Source organism: Mustela putorius, unplaced genomic scaffold (genome assembly GCF_011764305.1).
Source record: "Mustela putorius furo isolate JIRA1106 unplaced genomic scaffold, ASM1176430v1.1 tig00000929_pilon_pilon_pilon, whole genome shotgun sequence".
Taxonomy (NCBI): Eukaryota; Metazoa; Chordata; class Mammalia; order Carnivora; family Mustelidae; genus Mustela; species Mustela putorius.
In genome coordinates this window covers 5,427,224-5,446,260 of record NW_025421520.1, presented here as the reverse complement: position 1 = coordinate 5,446,260, position 19,037 = coordinate 5,427,224, and the positions used below count along the sequence as shown (strand labels likewise).

At 47.3% G+C, this 19,037-nt stretch overlaps 1 protein-coding gene across 1 annotated transcript in view; it reads right to left on the bottom strand.

Moving 5' to 3' along the window:
- The window catches only part of RHEB (Ras homolog, mTORC1 binding), a 41,957-nt gene extending 23,727 nt beyond the window's left edge, over positions 1-18,230 (bottom strand). The window contains exon 1 of the mRNA XM_045086360.1: positions 17,998-18,230. Coding sequence (XP_044942295.1) covers positions 17,998-18,049 — 52 coding nt within the window. The 5' untranslated portion in view covers positions 18,050-18,230. The remainder of the gene's footprint in view (positions 1-17,997) is intronic.
- Positions 18,231-19,037: the final 807 nt, after the last annotated feature.

Sequence of the window (19,037 nt, the reverse complement as noted above, 5' to 3'; positions counted from 1 at the left end):
AAATTAATATACTGAGCCATGATCAGCACGGTTTTTATTTTTTTAAATAAAGATTTTATTTATTTGGGGGCGGGGGGAAGCGCGCATACAGAGGGAGAAGTAGACTCCCTGCTGAGCAGAGAGCCCGATGTGGGGCTCGATCCCAGGGCCCGGAGACCATGACCTGAGTTGAAGGCAGCCGCTTCACTGAGCCGCCCAGACAGCAACACTGTTCTTAAAGAAAGAACACCAGACCAGACTTCGAATAATCAAGTTATAAGGCGGCAGTCACAAAGGTCAGAAATACACGACTCTCAACGATCATATCCTGACTCTCCAATCTCCACCACCTTTCACTTCCTTGCCCCGAGATAAATCACTGTTCACTACTATCTGGTCTATCCTCCAATTTCCTTTCTCTGGGCTCCTTGAAAACATCCTCTGATCTCAATCTAATCATTTGCCTTTGGTGAGCCTGTTGAGCTCTGCCGCAGACAAACCCTGCAGTCCTGTCGGTTAACAGCTATTCTCAATCTCTGGTCTTTCCAGGCCCCCCCACCCCTCACCCCCGCCGTCCCAAGGCTTTAGGAAGCCTCTCCAGAGAGGAGCAGTGAAAATGTGGTTCCACCAGCAGCATCCCAGGGTGACCTACTACAAATGCAAATCCTCGGGTCCCAACCAAACCCTCTGGGAGTATTAACAAGCTCTACCCCCGCACCGCCCCTTTCCACTGCACCCTAAAACTTAAGAAGCGCTGTCCTCAGGAAACAAAATTCAAATTTAACAGATCACCCTAGGTCACTTTTCTCTTCCAGCCTCCAGGATGTCCCCACAGCCTCTAGTTCCTGCCAGCAGCTCACGTCCTAAGTATTTAAAGAATTTTTAAGAAGAGCCAGGCACTGGGGCGCAGCTGTGCTTCCGAGGCCCTGCCTAACCTCAGAGATCACCTGCTGTGCCCGCCTCTTATTCCTGCAAATGCTCTTCTGGCTCCTCGTGTTTTGAAGCCCATTTCTCCCCAGCTCTCCTCTAAATCCTCCCCCTGAAATAGCCGAGAACACATTCATGGTTTCTATTGCTTTACTCCATTCCATGCGGTTGATGAATGGCGCCTCTGAAACATTTAAATATATCCAAGCCAAGGAGAGAGGCCTGGAACAGACCCTCCCGTGCACCTTGCAAGGGGGCAGGGCCCGGCCCACACCTCGACTTCATGCTTCTGAGCCCAGAGCTGTGAGATGATGAAGGCCTGTCACAGCCTGCCATCTGCGGAGCCCTTCGCTGCCACCCCAGGAGATGAAGACACTTGTTTTGCCTTTCTATTTTAAACAACTTCATGATGATGGAATTCAGATACTATATAATGTAACCACTTAAAGAGCACAATTAACTTTTTAGTATATCGACAGGGCTGTGCCGTCCTCACCACAACCAATTTTGAAACATTTTCATCACTCCAGAAAGGAACCCCATACCTGTCGGCCTTCCCCTCCATTCCCCTGGGCACTCCCCAGCCCCCCGCAACCACTGAGCACCTTTCTGAGTCTGCTATTCAAAATAACTCAAAAGGAACCCAATAAAAGAGGCAAGAAGACTCGAACAGACACCTCACAAAACTCTAAAAATTACCAACAAGTAAAGGAAAAGTTGCTCCCCTCCCTAGTCACTCACTGGACAATTCAAACAAAACCACCACCATAGCATTAGCATGGCTGAGGTTAAAGCGTTTGAGGATACGGAGCATCAGGGAGGCTGGAACTCTCGTCTGTTGCTGGTGGGAGTGTAAAATGGTACAGATCTATTGGGAAACAGTTTGGCAGTTTCCAACAAAATTATACACTTACATACATGTGGCCTGTGCGACACTAGTCCGAGGTATTTACCAAAGACAAATGACTGCGTGTCCACAAAGGGTAAGAAATGGTTTCCACGGGGCACCTGGGTGGCTCAGTTGTTAAGAATCTGCCTTTGGCTCAGGTCATGATCCCGGGGTCTGGGATCGAGCCCTGTGTCGGGCTCCTTGCTCAGCGGGGTGTCTGCTTCTCCCTCTCCCTCTGCCCCTGCTTGTGTTCCCTCTCTTGCTGTGTGTCTCTCTGTCCAATAAAAAAAAAAAAAAAAAAAAAAAAAAAAAAAAATTAAAAAAAAAAAAAAAAGGTTCTCACAGCTTTGCTCTTAGTAGTTAAATACTGGAAACAAAGATTCACAGGCGACAGGAGAAACAGACCATGGTGTAGCCATACGAGGGACTACTACTCAGCGATTAAAAAGAAACCACTTAGGCATATGACAACCGGATCAACCTAAAAACTATCACGTTTTTTGAAAGCAGCCAAACAGAGTATTCACTGTATGATTCCATCTATATGAAACTGTACAACAAGGAAAGTCAATCCACAGTGACAGGAAGCAGATTGATGCTTGCCTGGGTGTGGGGGTGGGCTACGAGGGAATGTTCTGGCGTGATAGAAATATTTGGTATTCTGGCGTAATGGTTGCACTGGTGAGTAAATCTATCAAAACTCATGTAACTTTACACTTGAAATGCATACTTTATTATATGTAGATTATACATCAATAAAAGTTGATTTAGGAAAGTATAAAAAAGAGGAAGACATTTACTATTTTTCACTAAGTGGAACAGTATGGTGATTAGCTATGTCACCGCAGGCAGTTTTCCTGAGTCTGTTTCCTTGTTTGTAAACTGGAGATAATACCAGTCCCTACCTTCCAGATTGCTGTGAGGTTTCAATGAAAAAATACGCGTGGAAAAGCTGGTACATCGTAAGTTCTTGCTGAATGTCCCTATTTGTAGTAATACTATTAACTGCTCTTAAGACTAAACTAATCAGCTTGGGAGACAAAGGCATTCAATAATTACAGCTAATAAATTAATCTGTAATCTAAGAAAATGAAAGATACTAACAAGTACTTCAGCTCAAACCTCAAAATAACGTGACAGGGGCACGTGGCTGGCTCGGTTGGTGGAGAGTATGTATGACTCTTGATCTCAGGATTTTGAGTTCGAACCCCAAGCTGGGTGTAGAGATTACTTAAAAAAAAAAAAAAAAAAAAAAAAAAGGCAGGAAGTATAAAAATATCCCACTCGCCAGCAGTGAACTACCAACTGCTCCGTCATCCACTGCTATGTAACAAACCACCCCAAAACTCAGTGGCTAATACGGACAGCCACGTCCTCTGTTCTCGAATTCTACAACCGAGGCGGGGCTCAGCTGGGCCCTCTGCTGGTCTGGCAGTCACTCCCTCCCTGGTGGCACTGGGGGGTAGCGAGCCTCAGCTGGGCTGGCTGGGCCTTCCATCGCCCACACGTCCTCCTCGCCTAGCACGCCCACGTGTTCCTTGTCGCTCCACAGAACACAAAAGCAGAAGCTGCTGATCTCTGAAGGAGTAAGGCCTGGCACCGGCCCACTGTCATCTCTGTGGCATTCTGTGGATTCAAGAGTGTCATAGGGACATGGTGTGAATTCCAGGAAGGTCTTTCTCTGGGAACCACCAAGAGGAAGGACATTGACAGAGCAACCCAGTCTGCAAACAGCAGAAGGTGCAGTTATAAAGGGAAAGCAACCTGAACAGATCGTCATAGAAAAGGCTAGAATAACAATGAACTGTATGAAGGTTCACCAATGTGTCCTCTACACGAAACGCAATGCCAATTAGATGCTTACTCAAGAACCGCACCCACTTCAGGGAAAGATGAGTGGTTCTGTTAACGGCAGGCTGTTGCTTTATTGAGGGGGTGAGGTGACAGGCATATACATCAGGGTCACCAAGGAAGCCTCCTGTAAAAAATACATTGACCTCACCATTCTAATTTAATAAGGCGGCACATGAAGAATCCTTGTATGTTCCGTGTTAGCCATGATCTTGATACGTGAACCCATCCCTACAACATCTCCATCAGAGTCAGATGAAGGCATGTGATGCAGAGAATCCAAAATTCAATTGCTCACCAGGACCTACGAGCCAGATACCGTTTTAAGAGTTTGTACATTTTCCTATGAATTATCTCATTTGTTCCTATGAGTTAACCAGAGCTGACATCATCTCATTCTTTCTCACACCCCCTTCCTGACTTTTAAAAATAGATGCTAGGTGAGAAAAAAATGAAGGTGTAATTATTATTACAACAAACATAAGACAGAATGACCGAGCAAAGCTGGTTCATAGTTATTCCTCATTCAAATACTTCCCGGGTGCCCACTACTGCCAAGCATGATCTACCAAACGTACGCCACGGAGAATACAAGAGGTAAGTTTATAATAAAACATAAAGATTTGAGTTACATAAATGGAAGAATTTTATTAACTGTCAGAGTTATTAAACTAAAAGAAAAACAAAATTCTGCCAAGAAAGGCTATGAAACTATCTCCCTGAAGAGTTTTAAAACAGGAGATCCACTTCCCTGGGATGATTCAAAGACACAGCAGAGCCGGAAGGCAGGGACAGACATGATAAACTGCAGGAAATTCAGTGTTCAGCAACAATGAAGAAAGAATTTTGCTACACATGTGGCCAAAAGTGGAGAGAAGCCCCAGGTCCAGGGAGGAAAAGGGTTAGGGAAAAAGCTAATGAGATAAATTCTCAAATTACAACACAATCTTTAATTTATTAAAAAGCACATAGTTTAAGACTCATCAAAATGAGTAATAAGAAATCAGGAAAATGAAAAGAGATAGTTATCAGCACAAATGGTTACTTATAAAAATTATTTCTTCAAAAGTTCTTTAAGACTCTACAATGACCCACTTATGACCACCAATTCCCTTCTCCCTACTTCCGTGCTGTCCCACGGTGGGGAGCCAGTGGGCAGTGGACACTTGAAACGTGGCTGGTCCTGAGACGCATCATACATAATGTAGAACATGTAAGATATCAAAGCTTTGCATTAAAAAAAGTGACAATATAAAAAATATTCAACATACACTGAAATAATATTTTGGACTTACTGGGCTAAATTAAACATATACTTAAATTATTTCAACTATTCCTTCTTATTGCTTTATGTGGTTACTGGAAAATTTTAAATTCCCTAGATGCCTTGCATTGTATTTCTGATGGACTGTGCCACTCTACGCCATTTAAGGGTACAGGGAACATCCTACTTGTATAGACTTCGCTGCCTACCAAAAAGACTTCCACAGTTTAAGAAATGGAAGCTATGTCCATTTTGTGTGTAGTCCAATATTTTAGGATAATAGTCATCCAGAAACATGGCTGGATTAAGAAAACAATATCTTTTATAAAAACACACTTCACATATTTTGGTAGCAATTATGTACAATGAAAAAGTCTAGGGACGCCTGGGTGGCTCAGTGGGTTAAGCCTCTGCCTTCGGCTCAGGTCATGATCCCAGGGTCCTGGGATCGAGCCCTGCATCGGGCTCTCTGCTCAGCAGAGAACCTGCTTCCCTTCCTCTTTCTGCCTGCCTCTCTGCCTACTTGTGATCTCTGTCTGTCAAATAAATAAATAAAATATTTTAAAAAAAAGAAAGAAAAAAACAAAAAGTCTAGAGGTACCTGGGTGGCTTAGTCAGTTAAGAGTCTCTCTCTCTCTTTTTTTAAAGATTTTATTTATTTATTTGACAGACAGAGATCACAAGTAGGCAGAGGCAAGCAGAGAGAGGAGGAAGCAGGCTCTCCGCCGAGCAGAGAGCCCGATGCGGGGCTCAATCCCAGAACCCTGAGATCACGACCTGAGCCGAAGGCAGAGGCGTAACTGACTGAGCCACCCAGGTACCCCAAGAGTCTGACTCTTGATCTAGGCTCAGGTCTTGACCTCAGGATCATGAGTTCAAGCCCTGCCTTGGGCTCCACAATGGGTGTGAAGCCTACTTAAGAAAAAACCCAGAAAAATAGGAAAGAAGTAGTCTAGAGATGAAGCCCGATTCCCTGTCTCCCCAAAGCAAGGAACGTCCTTGGAGACAGACACGAGTCCTTAGCACCCCTGCCTGGCGGAGCGAGCAGGGTCAGTGCGCAGGGTCCCACGGGTCTTGCGACCTCCTGTTTCCAAGGCAGCAGGGAGACAACGCCGCAGCAGGAAGGTGTGTCTGGGCACAGCCACAGGTGACACGACCACCCAGGGGCAGCACACCCTCCGGCAGCCAAAATGCAGGCACAGCCACCTACTCTTAGGACCATGGGAACTGTGTGGGTCGCTGCTAGGCCCTCTACAGCCAGAAAGCAAGGTGAGTGGGTAGATCTAGCAGGTACACAAACGAATGTGGTCCCCCCCAAATCCCGGTGTACCCCTTCTCCCTTTAGCCCAGGGCACAGTTGTTCACTCAGGGCCTCATGCAAACCACCTGTAACTTTTCCTTAACATCTCGTCTTGGCGACTCCCCCCTTGTCACTTCTCAGCTCCGCCTCAGCGTCCTGCCCATACTGCACCTGTGTCTGACACCTTGGCCCATGAACTTCAGTACGCGGCTGGTCTTGGCACTTCCGTTCCCTGACTGCTCCACCCCCCTCCCAGAGCTGCCAGAGGGTCTTCTTGAGGATACACACCAGGAAGATCAGCAAACCACAACCCAGGATCTACAAGTGGTTTTTACATTTTCAACTGGCTGAAAAAAAAATCAGTAATATTTCATGATGTACAAATTGGATGAAACTCAAATGTCAGTGTCTGTAAATACGGTTGCACGGCACACGGCCACACTCACTGATGTACTGTCTACAGCGCTTGCTTGCTCCGAGGGGAGGCGGCAGCAGATGGACTCCAGAACAACATGGGTGCGAACTGTGCAGGTCCACGGATATGCAGGTTTTCTGATAAATGACACTGCAGCACTATACATGTATTTCCTCTTCCTTGTGCTCTTCCCAGTGACGTTTTCTTTTCTCTAGATCACTTTACTGCCAACAGTACAGTATATAATACATAATTTACAATTTCTGTACAGAAGTTTGTCCATCCTGGTGTAGACGATCATCTTATCTGTTGCTTAAAACCCATCAGTGACTTTCCTCCATTTCTAGGGCAAAGTCTAAAACTTGCACAATAAGGCCCTCTAGGCTGTTCTTGGTAGGGAGCGGGCACACGGATAACCCCACCCTGCCCAGTCACATCCTATTCCTCGAGCCTCGGTCACCATTCCTAGGTCCAGCCACACTGAGCCGAAATCCACTCATCCTTGGCATATGCTGCTCCTTTGGATGGTAAGGCTCTGTCCTTCCTACCCCACTGATCCCGCACCTCTGCCTGGCTAACTCCAGCTCTCATGACAGTTCTTTAGGGACCTTTCTCCACCCCTGTGCAGGATTTCTCCCCTGGAGGATTTCTCTCGAAGCATTTAGCCCAATCATCTGGGTAGCAGCCCAAAGAGAGTGCTGGCTCTGGACTAGGGCTGAAATTCAGATCCTGGCTCAGCTACTTCACTGTTGACCTTGGGCAAATCCATTTAAACTTTTTGTCGTTCATCTCCTCATCTGCAAAACAGGCATCATCTTCACCATCCTAATAGTACGCACCTCACGGTGTTTAAGGGCGCCCCATACCACTAATGCTTTAAAAACTATTAGTAGTAGTAGCAGTACTGTCTCCCGGGCCTCCCTCCCCAGACGAAGCTCCCTGAGGGCAGGAAGCAGGACTGTCTCTGCCTCTGTGGCTAAGTACACTGTGTCTGGCACATGGTAGGGACAGGGACTGATTTGAACATCTAATGATCACCTAAGTAACATTACACTGAATCCACAGTGTCCCCTCAAACCCGTCATTCTAGCAACTCAATCTTTCGGGGGAATGAAGCCCTTTGGGTAGCTGACAGATGCCAACTCCTTCCCCAGAAAATATGCCTGTGATTTCAGGGAAAGCTCACGACCTCCAAGAAGCACTCCTCTAAGCTGGCACTGCTCCCCAACACGTGACACCCAGGACTGAAGAGACTGCTCTACTGGCCGGTCCGAAGGAGTGCTGGGTAACTAACATGCTGGGAAAATGGACCCGGGTCCTCAACCTGCAGGCACTCAGGGGACCTTTTCTGAAACACAAACATAAGACTTTAGACTTCTTTCTTTTAAAGATTTATTTGAGAGAGTATGTGTACATGAGCTGGGATGGGGGCTGAGATGAGGGAGAGAGAGAGAGAGAGAATCCTGAAGCAGACTCCATAATGAGTGCAGAGCCGGATGTGGGGCTCAAACCCAGGACAAGGCATCATGACCTGAGCTGCAACCAAGAGTTGGCCGCTCAACCGACCACAGAGCTCAGGCGCCTCATGACTTGACATTTCAGGTTGTCCTTTCCTCCATAGCCGTCTCAGTAACATTCCAGTCCAAACTTCGTTCGCAGAGCACTCAGGTCTCCAGAGTCCGGCGTCCGCCCGGCCCACCCCTGCCGGGATACTCAAGGCCACATAAGCCTGGCCAGAGAGTCACCCTACAACGTATAACTCCTGTCTAGCATGGGGACCAGAGATTCCAGTGTTTTCCCACTTACCCTCCAGTCACAAAGAGTCACATTTGACCTTGGTGAGTCCAGTGTGCCAAGGTCATCTTAAGCCTTCCTCCCCTTGAGGTTAGCCACCGTGGTTGAATTTTGCCACTTAGTTTTTTACTCAGGCACCTATACAAGTCATGAACAAGAATAAAAAGAACCAGGGCACCTGGGTGGCTCAGGTGGTTAAGCAGCTGCCGTCTGCTCAGGTCATGATCCCAGAATCCTGGGATGACGTCCCACATCCAGCCGCCCCGCTCAGCAGGGAGTCTGCTTCTCCCTCCTTCTGTTCTTAAACTCTTGCTCAAACTGCCCCCCCATATACCAATAATTTTTTTTTTTTAAAGATTTTATTTATTAGAGAGAGAGAAAGCGCAACAGGGGAGAGGTCAGAGGGAGAAGCACACTTCCCGCTGAGCAGGGAGCCCCATATGGGACTCGATCCTGGGACTCCAGGATCATGATCTGAGCCAAAGCAGTTGCTTGACCAACTGAGCCACCCAGACTCCCTAGATCAGTAAAATCTTAAAAAAAAAAAAAAAAAGAAGAAGAAGAAGAAGAAGAACCTATATTTAAAAATATTCTCTTTAAAATAAATTCTGAATGTGATTTAGATTTGAAAACCAGCAAAATGTCAGCTGGATGCATTTATATCAAATAGAAGTCCTAGAAAAGCATTTTCATTTCATCAAACTATATTAACTGTAAGAGCTGGTATTTCATCTCCACGTGCACAAATTATTTACCCTGACACCGCAGAGTTAACAATCAACTTTTGATCTTGCCAGAAGTAGGATCACATATCTTGTTAAAACACCAATTTCCGTTTCAAAAGTCCCTGAGGAGTCTTTCTGCAAACGAATAAGCACAACAAAAAGAGAAATGAGGGAGAGGGGACAGGGAGGTAAGAGGGACACCTACCAAAAAAAGGACATGCTTTTATTAGGGTCTTCAAACTGCCCTGCCTTCCCTTGCCCTCAAAGTGCCAGATTTCTGCTTCTAGTGCTTCTGTTCTAAATTAATCTCAATTTAGTCTTCAAATTCCAATGTCCTATATGGAACTCTTTTTTAATCAGAGGCCCAATATACACTTAAGAATATTGAAATACTGGGGGTGCCTGGGTGGCTCAGTGGGTTAAGCCTCTGCCTTCATTCAGCTCAGGACACGATCTCAGGATCCTGGGACTGAGCCTTGCATCAGGCTCTCTGCTCAGCAGGGAGCCTGCTTCCCCCTCTCTGCCTGCCTCTCTGCCTACTTGTGATTGCTCTCTGTCAATAAATAAATAAAATCTTAAAAAAAAAAAAAGAATATTGAAATACTAAAACAGTATTCCAGGACCTCTGTGTTTGATATTAAATTATATTTCTAAATCCAGCAAGTAATTAATGACGAAGGCCCTCACGAGTTTGCACTATATCACTCCAGGCTTATTACTTTGGTACTTCATGATAAATAGTTCTAGAACTAAGAATAAAGGTTCTCCCAAGGGTGATCACTCAAGACCTGAAAATGGTTTAACCTGCACAATCATGTCCAAGTTCAGTTCTGACTTACTCCAATAACCAAGTACAATTTACCCATGGGCAATACTGAAGTTGTCAATGCCTTATTTTAGACCCTCAAGTAAGAAAAGTGTTGGGTATTACCAACTTCATAATCACAGGTAGAAACGGCCGTTTCTGATTTTGTGATAATCTTGTTGGTACTCAGATCCCCACCCCACACCCCAATTCTCGTGCTTGTATGGGAAAACTGCATTACTCACAGATAGGTCCTGATATGCTGCCATCCATGGCAAGTTTTTATTAATCTCTGGGAGCCTCATCATTACCAGATCAAAAAACAACACTCACCCCAAACTGCACCACAATCGGAGGCCACGTCCACTGGCTTCAGGTACCCCAAGTCTCCCCATACTCTAGTAACCCACTGCTTATGCTCCGAAGGAACCACCTCTTGAACTTCCTGCAAGGCCCTGCCTCACCCACGGCCCCTGACCACCTCCAACTTCATTTCCTGGTTCCCTAACATTCTCCGCTAGCTCCCCTGCCTCCTTCAGTTCCCAAGCATGCACGTTCTTTTCTGCCTCACCATCTCTCTCTCCTACCAGGTGACAGGGCTTCTTCTAGAAGGGTCGTCTAAGCCTGTGGTGACCACACTCCTTGGGCAGCATCTGCGATGCAGCCACTCTTGACTCAATTCTGCACAGGCACAGCGAGCGGTCTGGCCAGGTTCTGCGTCCCGTGGTTCAGTGAGTCTCCAAGTGGAGCCAGAGACACTCTGGGGGTCCCTTGAGCCCTTTCCAGGGGGCTCATGAGGTCAAAACTATTTCCACTGCCTTACCAAGATATTATTAGCCTTTGCCACCACGTCCACGTGGTACAAGGGCCCTCCGCACGAATCCAGACCGTGGCTGTGCACGGTTGTGGGAAAGCACTGTTCTCTCCACGACCATGCACCTGCCGTGAAAACACCAAACTGTCTTCATTTAACAGTGTCCTTGAGGAGGCAGTAAAAACAATTAATTTTGTCTTGACCCTTAAGCACGCTTTTTCAATACCGTGTGACCAAACAGGATGCACATATAGGGCGCTGCCGCATACCGGAGCGCGACAGTCGTCTCGAAGCAAAGCATGTGTGCCATGTTTGTGAAGTGATCTGAAAACAGCCACTTTTATCACAGACCATCACTTTTATTTGCAAAAATGGCCAATAAACGATCATTATTTCAAATAGTTTGCATTCGGCAGGCATCTTCTTGAAATGAAAGAAAGGAGACTGTCACTTCAAGTACAAGTGTAGCACTTTGCCGATGATCCCATTCAAACCCTCAGGAGGAAATTCGAACTTTGGAGAATCTGCATCACTCATGGTGAGCTTAAAGCTTCCCAATATTTACATTTTTTCCCTAAGGAGATTGATGGTGGTATTAAAAAATGTGATTAAGGGGCACCTGGGTGGCTCAGTGGGTTAAAGCCTCTGCCTTCAGCTCAGGTCATGATCTCAGGGTCCTGGGATCGAGCCCCACATCGGGCTCTCCGCTCTGCGAGGAGCCTGCTTCCTCCTCTCTTTCTGCCTGCCTTTCTGCCTACTTGTGATCTCCGTCTGTCAAATGAATAAAATCTTTTTAAAAAAATGTGATTAAAAAGTTTGTATGTTGGGGCGCCTGGGTGGCTCAGTTAGTGAAGCACCCGACTCCTGGTTTCGGCTCAGGTCACGATCTTGGGGTGGTGGGATTGAGTCCCCAGTAGGGTCAGGCTCTGCTCATGGGGTGTCTGCTTGAGAGTCTCTCTCTCCCACTGCCCCTCCCTTGGTTCACTCGCACACGCTCTTTCTTTCAAATAAATAAAATCTTAAAAAAAAAAAAAGTTTGTATGTTGAAATGTATCAAAATGTGGAAGGATCTGTGTAACAGTAAACCATTCTTTTCGAAATAACCAAGATATGACCTTACAAAATCAAAGTCATGGGTAGATGATCCATGCAAAGTGCAAAATAAGCGATGGAATTCAATGTAACAATAGAGAATTCTTCCACATGATTTCAGGGGCTACTGCAACTGACCACCTATGGTGGGGACACTACTACCAACACCTACGGAGTTCTGGTGAGCAGCAAAGAATATAAACAATTATCTGAAAAAGGTGTTAAAATACTCCTGGGGCACCTGCATAGCTCAGTTAGGTAAGCACCTGACTTCCCTTGGGTGGTGATCTTGGGGTCACGGGATTGAGCCCCACATCAGGGTCCGCACTCAGTGGGGAGTCTGCTTCTCCCTCTCCCTTTGACCTTCCCCTTGCTTGCGAGCTCTAATAAATAAAATCTTAAAAAAAAGAAAAAAGAAAAAAGGATTTTATTTATTTATTTGACACAGAGATAGAGAGATCACAAGTAGGCAGAGAGGCAGAGAGAGAAAGAGGGGGAAGCAGGCTCCGTGCTGAGGGGCTCCATCCCAGGACCCTGGGATCATGACCTGAGCTGAAGGCTTAACCCACTGAGCCACCCAGGCGCCCCTCTAATAAATAAAATCTTAAAAAAAAGAAAAAATACTCCTCTCTTTCCCTATTAGATATCTATGCGAGGTTGGTGTTCTCTCACATACTGCATTACAATAACATGTTGCAGTGGAATGAATTTAGAAGCAGATATGAGGATTCAGCTGGTTTCAAAATCAAACATTTAAAGATAATTACAAAACTATAAAACATCCTGTCAAAATCCTAGTGGGTTTGTCCGTGTGTGTGTGTGTGTGTGTGTATGTGTGTGTGTTTGGCAGAAGTTGACAATCTAGACCTAAGTACTCATACGGAAATGCAAGGGATTCATAACAGCCAAAACAATCTTGAAAAAGACTAAAGTATAGAGACTGGCATGTCCCTATCTTGAAGTCTCCTACCAAACCACAGGAATCAAGACAGTGTGATACTTGCATAAGGACAGACATACAGGTCAAAGGAACAGAATCCAAAAATAAACTCTAACATTTATGGTCCCTTAGTTTTTGACACAGATGTCAAGATAATTCAATAAGTCTTTAATAAAAGGTGCCGGGGGTGCCTGGGTGGCTCAGTGGGTTAAGGACTCTGCCTTCAGCTCAGGTCATGATCTCAGGGTCCTGGGATCGAGTCCCGCATCGGGCTCTGTGCTTAGTGGGGAGCCTGCTTCCTCCTCTCTCTCTGCCTGCCTCTTTGCCTACTTGTGATCTCTGTCTGTTCAAATAAATAAATAAAATCTTTAAAAAAAAATAAATAAAAGGTGCCGGGACAACATGACATCCCCACGTAAAAGAATAAAGTCATACCCCCATCTCCTACCTTATACAAAAATTAACTCTGAGGGGATCATAGATCAAATATGTCCAAGTTAAAATGATAAAAACACTTAGAAAAAAACATAGTAGTAAATCTCCATGGCCTTGGTGAGGCAATGGTTTTTTAGACATGACACCAAAAGCACAAGTCACCAAAGAAAAAATAACCAGACTTTGTCAAAATTGAAAACTTTGGCTTCAAAGCACATCAACAGGGAAGTGAAAAGACAGCCCCACAGAATGGGAGAAATCATATGCAAATCTCATGTGCTACCACTTCACACCCAGAAGCACGACTAAAATAAAAAAAAAAGACAACTACAAGTGTTGATGAGGATGTAAAGAAACTGAAACCAACGTTCAATTGGCGGGAATGTAAAACGGTGTGGCTGCTGTGAACAGTTTTAGCAGCTCCTCAAAACGTTACACACAAGGGCACCCGGTGGCTCACTTAGTTAAGTGTCTGACTTCACCTTGGGATCTTGGGGTCCTGGGATAGAGTTCCACGCTGGGCTCCCTACTTAGTGGGCAGTCTGCTTCTCCTTCTCCCCCTTCCACTGACCCCCCCCCAACTTGTGCACATGCTCTCTCTCTCTCTCAAATGAATAAAATATTAAAAAAAAATATGACCCAGCAATTCTACTCCGAGGAATATACCCAAGAGAAATGGAAACATATGTCTACACAAAAATTTATACAGGAATGATCATACACCATTATTCATAATAGCCAAGATGTAGAAACAACCACATGTCCATCACCTGACAAATGCGACATATTCAAATAACAGAGAATTGCTTGGCAACAAAAGAGAATTACTGGTATATGCAGAATATGGATGAGCCTTGAAAATACTCATGTTAAATTAAAAAGGCTCGTCACAAAAGACCATTTACGTCATTTATATGAAATATTCAAAATAGGAAAATTCATAGAAAGAGAACGCAGGCTAATGGATGCCAGGGTTAGGGGTGAGCGGGGCAGTCAACAGGTACAGAGTTTCTTTTCGGGGTGATGAAGGTTATTACAGATAGATATAACCCACATAGATGAAGGTTATTACGGATAGATATAACCCATATCGACACCAAAATAACATTCCACACTGAAATATCATAATCACAAATGCAAGCTCTGACTGTCCTCTCGTACAGAACAAATGAACGCCCCCCAAAGAGAGTTCATTTCAAGCTTCAGTACGAGGTGGCCACTATGGGACTACCCTGCCCACAGGTGCACAGCCAAAGTATTAAAGAGGGCTTGAACACACAACTTCATGTGCTAGAGGATTTCATATATGGCAAAGAATGTTCTACTTTCAGCATTCTCAATGAAATGTGTCAGGAAAGGATAGGGTAATTTAAAAAGACAGTAAATCAGAATAAAACCGGATTGTATTTTATCGGGAACAAATTTAATGATATTTCTCCCTATGAAGTATCCAACTGAAAGGTGCACCTTCTTTACTACCTAAAACATTTTGACAAGGTCATAATTTGAGTTACTTCTGAATTGTCTTTTACCAAACCACAGCACTGTTTCATTTTCTCTTTCACCTTCCTGTGATCCTGTCCCTTTTGTTAACCTCAGAGACTTTTACGGGACAAAAAATTTTCTGATTAGAGTCTGATGGGAAAGTAGATTATCAAAGCTCTCTGCAGAAGATTCCAGCGAAGGGGGTACCAGATTTTACTTAAGGATTGTTACCGGATACTACATTTCAAACTTAAGTTTAGTTACCTCCTATCATAGGACTACTTGTTTGTACTAGAAACAATGGACGTAAGGGAGTGCGGAACATTTGCCACCACCAAAACAATACAAAGCACTCCCAGAAAGCCAGTCTGCGTTGTAGGTGACGTGTCCTTAGAAGCTTAACATTGTAAATAACAGGAAATGTACTTCAGGAAAAAGGATTGTATTAAATTGCCTGAGAATCATACATTCCTCAGTGGTAATTTTATCAATATTTTTTTAAAAAATGCAAAATTTGAAAGCGAAGTAAAACAATCATAGCATTAAATAGTTTTAGCTGAAAGCAAACTTTTAACAATAAAGTTTGTGAGATGACAAAGTCACAATGACAAGTACCCTACTAGTCAAACTGGCATTAAGATACTTAATCAAGAGAACATTCTAAGAAAAGTGTGGTTTCTAGCTGAACCTTTTTCTTTTCTTTTCTTTTTTTAAAGATTTTATTTATTTATTTGACAGACACAGATCACAAGTAGGCAGAGAGGCAGAGAGAGAGGGGGAAGCAGGCGCCCTGCTGAGCAGAGAGCCCGATGCGGGGCTTGATCCCAGAACCCTAGGATCATGACCAGAGCCAAAGGCAGAGGCTTTAACCCACTGAGCCACCCAGGCGCCCCTAGCTGAACCTTCTTCAAAAAGATTCTACTTTTAAGTAATCTCTCCACCCAACAAGGGCCTGGAACTCACAACTCTTGAGATCAAGAGTCGCACACTCTAGAGTCAGCCAGGCTCCCCTTTTCTACCACTCTTTACCAACAGTTAGTATGACCCAACAGCTCCACATCACAAAATAACACCACCTAGAAACACGTATACTTAAACTTCCCTAGTACAGCATCACATGGAAGCAAACATGTCTGTAAACTCTTTTAAGTCTGAATACAGAATAATTCTCTCAAGAGTGGCTAATACATAGCATCAGGGAAATACTTCCTTTTTTGATGCCGGCGAAACAAAAGACCCACAAACCACAAAGTGTCTTGGTTCCTAACAAAGGTAAACAACTTTAAAATTAAAGGCAAAGGCTGGGAATCTCCAAAATACCTTTTACTTTAATCATCACTACCTGAAGTAGGATATGGTAATATGACATATGGAAGGCACAGAGACAGGGACCAGAACTTAGTCTGTATCTCACTGCAGGCCAGTTAAGCACAGTATTTCAAAAGCACTTTAAAACACATGTTTGTGATCAGAAGGCTTTGGGTTGACCTGTCACACCCAGGTCTTCAGGGAGATGAGAATTAGATGGGGAGACCAAACAGAATGGATTTCAACTGGACATGAGGAACTGCTTTAGCAAAACCACAATAAACACTATACTTGCTTATTACTGAAGACCAGAATCACCATCTGGAGAATTTCAAGGAGTAAGTCAGTATCTTTAGGACATTCTCTCAGGTTGAAAATAGGCAGCACAGGTTGAGGTCACCTGTAAATTTTTCAGACTGCTGTCCTCAACGAATGGGCACTGTGGATCTATGTATCTGATCAGAACTTATTCAAGAGGCAGGGTATGTCCCCATCCCACTCTTCAAAAAGCCGGGGAAATACCGAGAACGGAGAAGCAAGGGCTGGGTGACTCAGGCTGCCAATAAAGGTTCCATTCCACATGGGCATTTGGGGAGTGGACTGCTAGTGATTTTTATAAGCCTCGGTGTGATGCATGGTTCCTTCGGAGCTGCGGCTGCTAAGGCCCTCTCCCATTCTTCCCCCACATACAGACCCATCCTTTGGCACTGCATCATCCCAGAGTTGTCCCTCTGACTCCTGGCACCCCCCATCTGCACGCGCATCTCTCAGCCTCTGACTGCCCCCCATTCTAATGATCCCTCCACCCCTCGCCCCCCGCCCTTGGACGAGGGAGGCGACAAGAGGATGAGTAAGCACGCTGTAGCTGATCTTGGTCAAAGAGCACAGACCCTGGCGCCGGCCGTGGAAAATGGGGGTGCGGAAGCAGACCAGCAAGCGGCGTCGGGGAGCTCATCCGATGGGTGGCAGGCAGTCACCAGCTTGCCTATGGCGGTTATTGTCGCCTCCTCCTGCCCTCGCCGTCAAACCTTGGCTTTCACCCCCACCCCCCGCCCAGGACCAAGTGCACATTTTCCTCGGACAGTTACTTCTTCAGCACAACGCGAAGGCGTCAGCGCGATTCCTGCCGGCTGCCGCTCGTCACAGACAATAAAGCCTCGCCCCGAAGCACGGGTAAGTTCAACGGTTCCGTTTGCTCACTCGTCCTCCGGCAGCCCGTCCGCCCGCGACCCCGCCGCCCTCCCCCCGCCCCGCTCGGCGAAAAGGCCACCGCCACCAAGTTTCGGGTCGGTGTCCGCCCTCGGGGGTGCGTGGGAAAGCCCAGCAAACTTCTGAGTGACTTCAACAGCCCGGTTCCAAGTACCTGACCTTCATTTTTCCCGAAGGAAAATAGGACACCGAGAGATCGGAAACCTCGTCTTCGCCGCCGTCCCGCTTGCGGCTTCCGAAGACGGCTCTTTCGGGTCCTCCGGCAGGAAACTTGCCCTCGGGACCCAAACGTCCTTTAGGTCCCCGGTTTTCCTTAAAACGCCGAACTTCGCCACGGACCGAAAAAGCCCAGGGTGCTGCTTCCTTTGTTAAAATCGCCCGGACTTGATTTAATCTGGGGCGGAAGGGCCGCCGCGAAAAGGCGGAGAGGAGACAGGTGCGGCGGATCCCCGCGGCGGTGCGGCGCGAGCGCACCCGTCCGCCGGCTCGGCGGCCCCCGCCACCCCGCCCCGCGCCGTCCGCCCGCGGCCTCCCCAGGCACGTCCTCCCGAGCCCCGGCCGCCCTCCGCCGCCGCCGCCCCGCGGGGCCCGGCCTCGCCGCCTCGGCTCAAAATGGAGGTGGCGGCCGCGGGCGGCTGGTTACGAAACGCGCGGCCGCCACATGGCCGCGCCGACCCCAAACTTGGCCGGGCCGCCGCGTCCCGGCGCCCAGGCGAGGCCGGGCCCGGGCCCGGGCGCGGAGGCCGCGCGGCGCCCGCCACTCACCCACAGACCGGTAGCCCAGGATCGCGATCTTCCGGGACTTGGACTGCGGCATCTTGGCGGCCTCCTCAGCCCCGGGCCAACCACATCAACCGCGGCGGCGGCGGCGGCTCCTGTGCTGCGATCGGCGGCGGCCGCGCCGGGGCAGAGCGGCATCCAGGGGCGGGGCGGGCGGGCGCGGGCGGGCGCGGCTGCCTGGGCTCCTCGCTCGCGCGCCCAACCGCCCGGAACCGCCGCGCGGCCCCGCCCCCAAACACGCCCACGTGACCCCCGCCGCCGGCCCCGCCGCGGCTCGCGTCAGCACCGCCCTCCCCGCCGCGGCGGCCACCCCCGCCCTGGAAACGCACGGGGGTGCGTCGGGCGACGTTTTACTTTAAGGGGAAATAGAGGGGACGCCAAGATGCCCCCGGAAAAGTCACGACTGAAACTCGCTGCGTCATGACCCTCCCACCCTCTTCCGCCGCTGTTTAGTTACGCCAGTTCTTCCCGGGCGCTGATTGGGTAGCCCCCGCCCGCCCGCGCGATGACGCAGCGGAAACTCCATCTCCGATTGGGGGCGGCTAGGAGGCGGAGCCGAGGGCGGGGCTGCTCGCCCGGAGCTAAAAATAAATTCCGGCTGAGACCCGGCGGTTGAGCGCGAGTGAAATTTGAAGGATTCTAACCTCCAAAGCGTTGGGGGCGGGCGGGAGGGGCGGAGAGAAGCCGACTCCGCAGTGATTGGTTAGAACAGGGCGAGGGGCGGGGAAAACTGTGGGGAGTGCGGTGATTGGCGGAACGTTGAGCGCTTGGTGGACTGGCGCCCACAGAGCCCTTAAAAGGCGCGAGGCACGTCGCAATTGCAGGCTAGATTATGGGGTGGTTGCTTACTCGTTGGTGGTTTTTTTTTTTTTTTTTAATTTTTAACCCCTTCACTCTTTTAGGGTCAGTAAGTCTAGGACTGAGGTTGTAGGTGGCTGCTGGGCATCGTCCTTGGATGAAAGGCCCTGGGAAGCATGGAATATGCGTGAATTCCAAATGTTGCACTTTTCTCTACAAATGTGTGC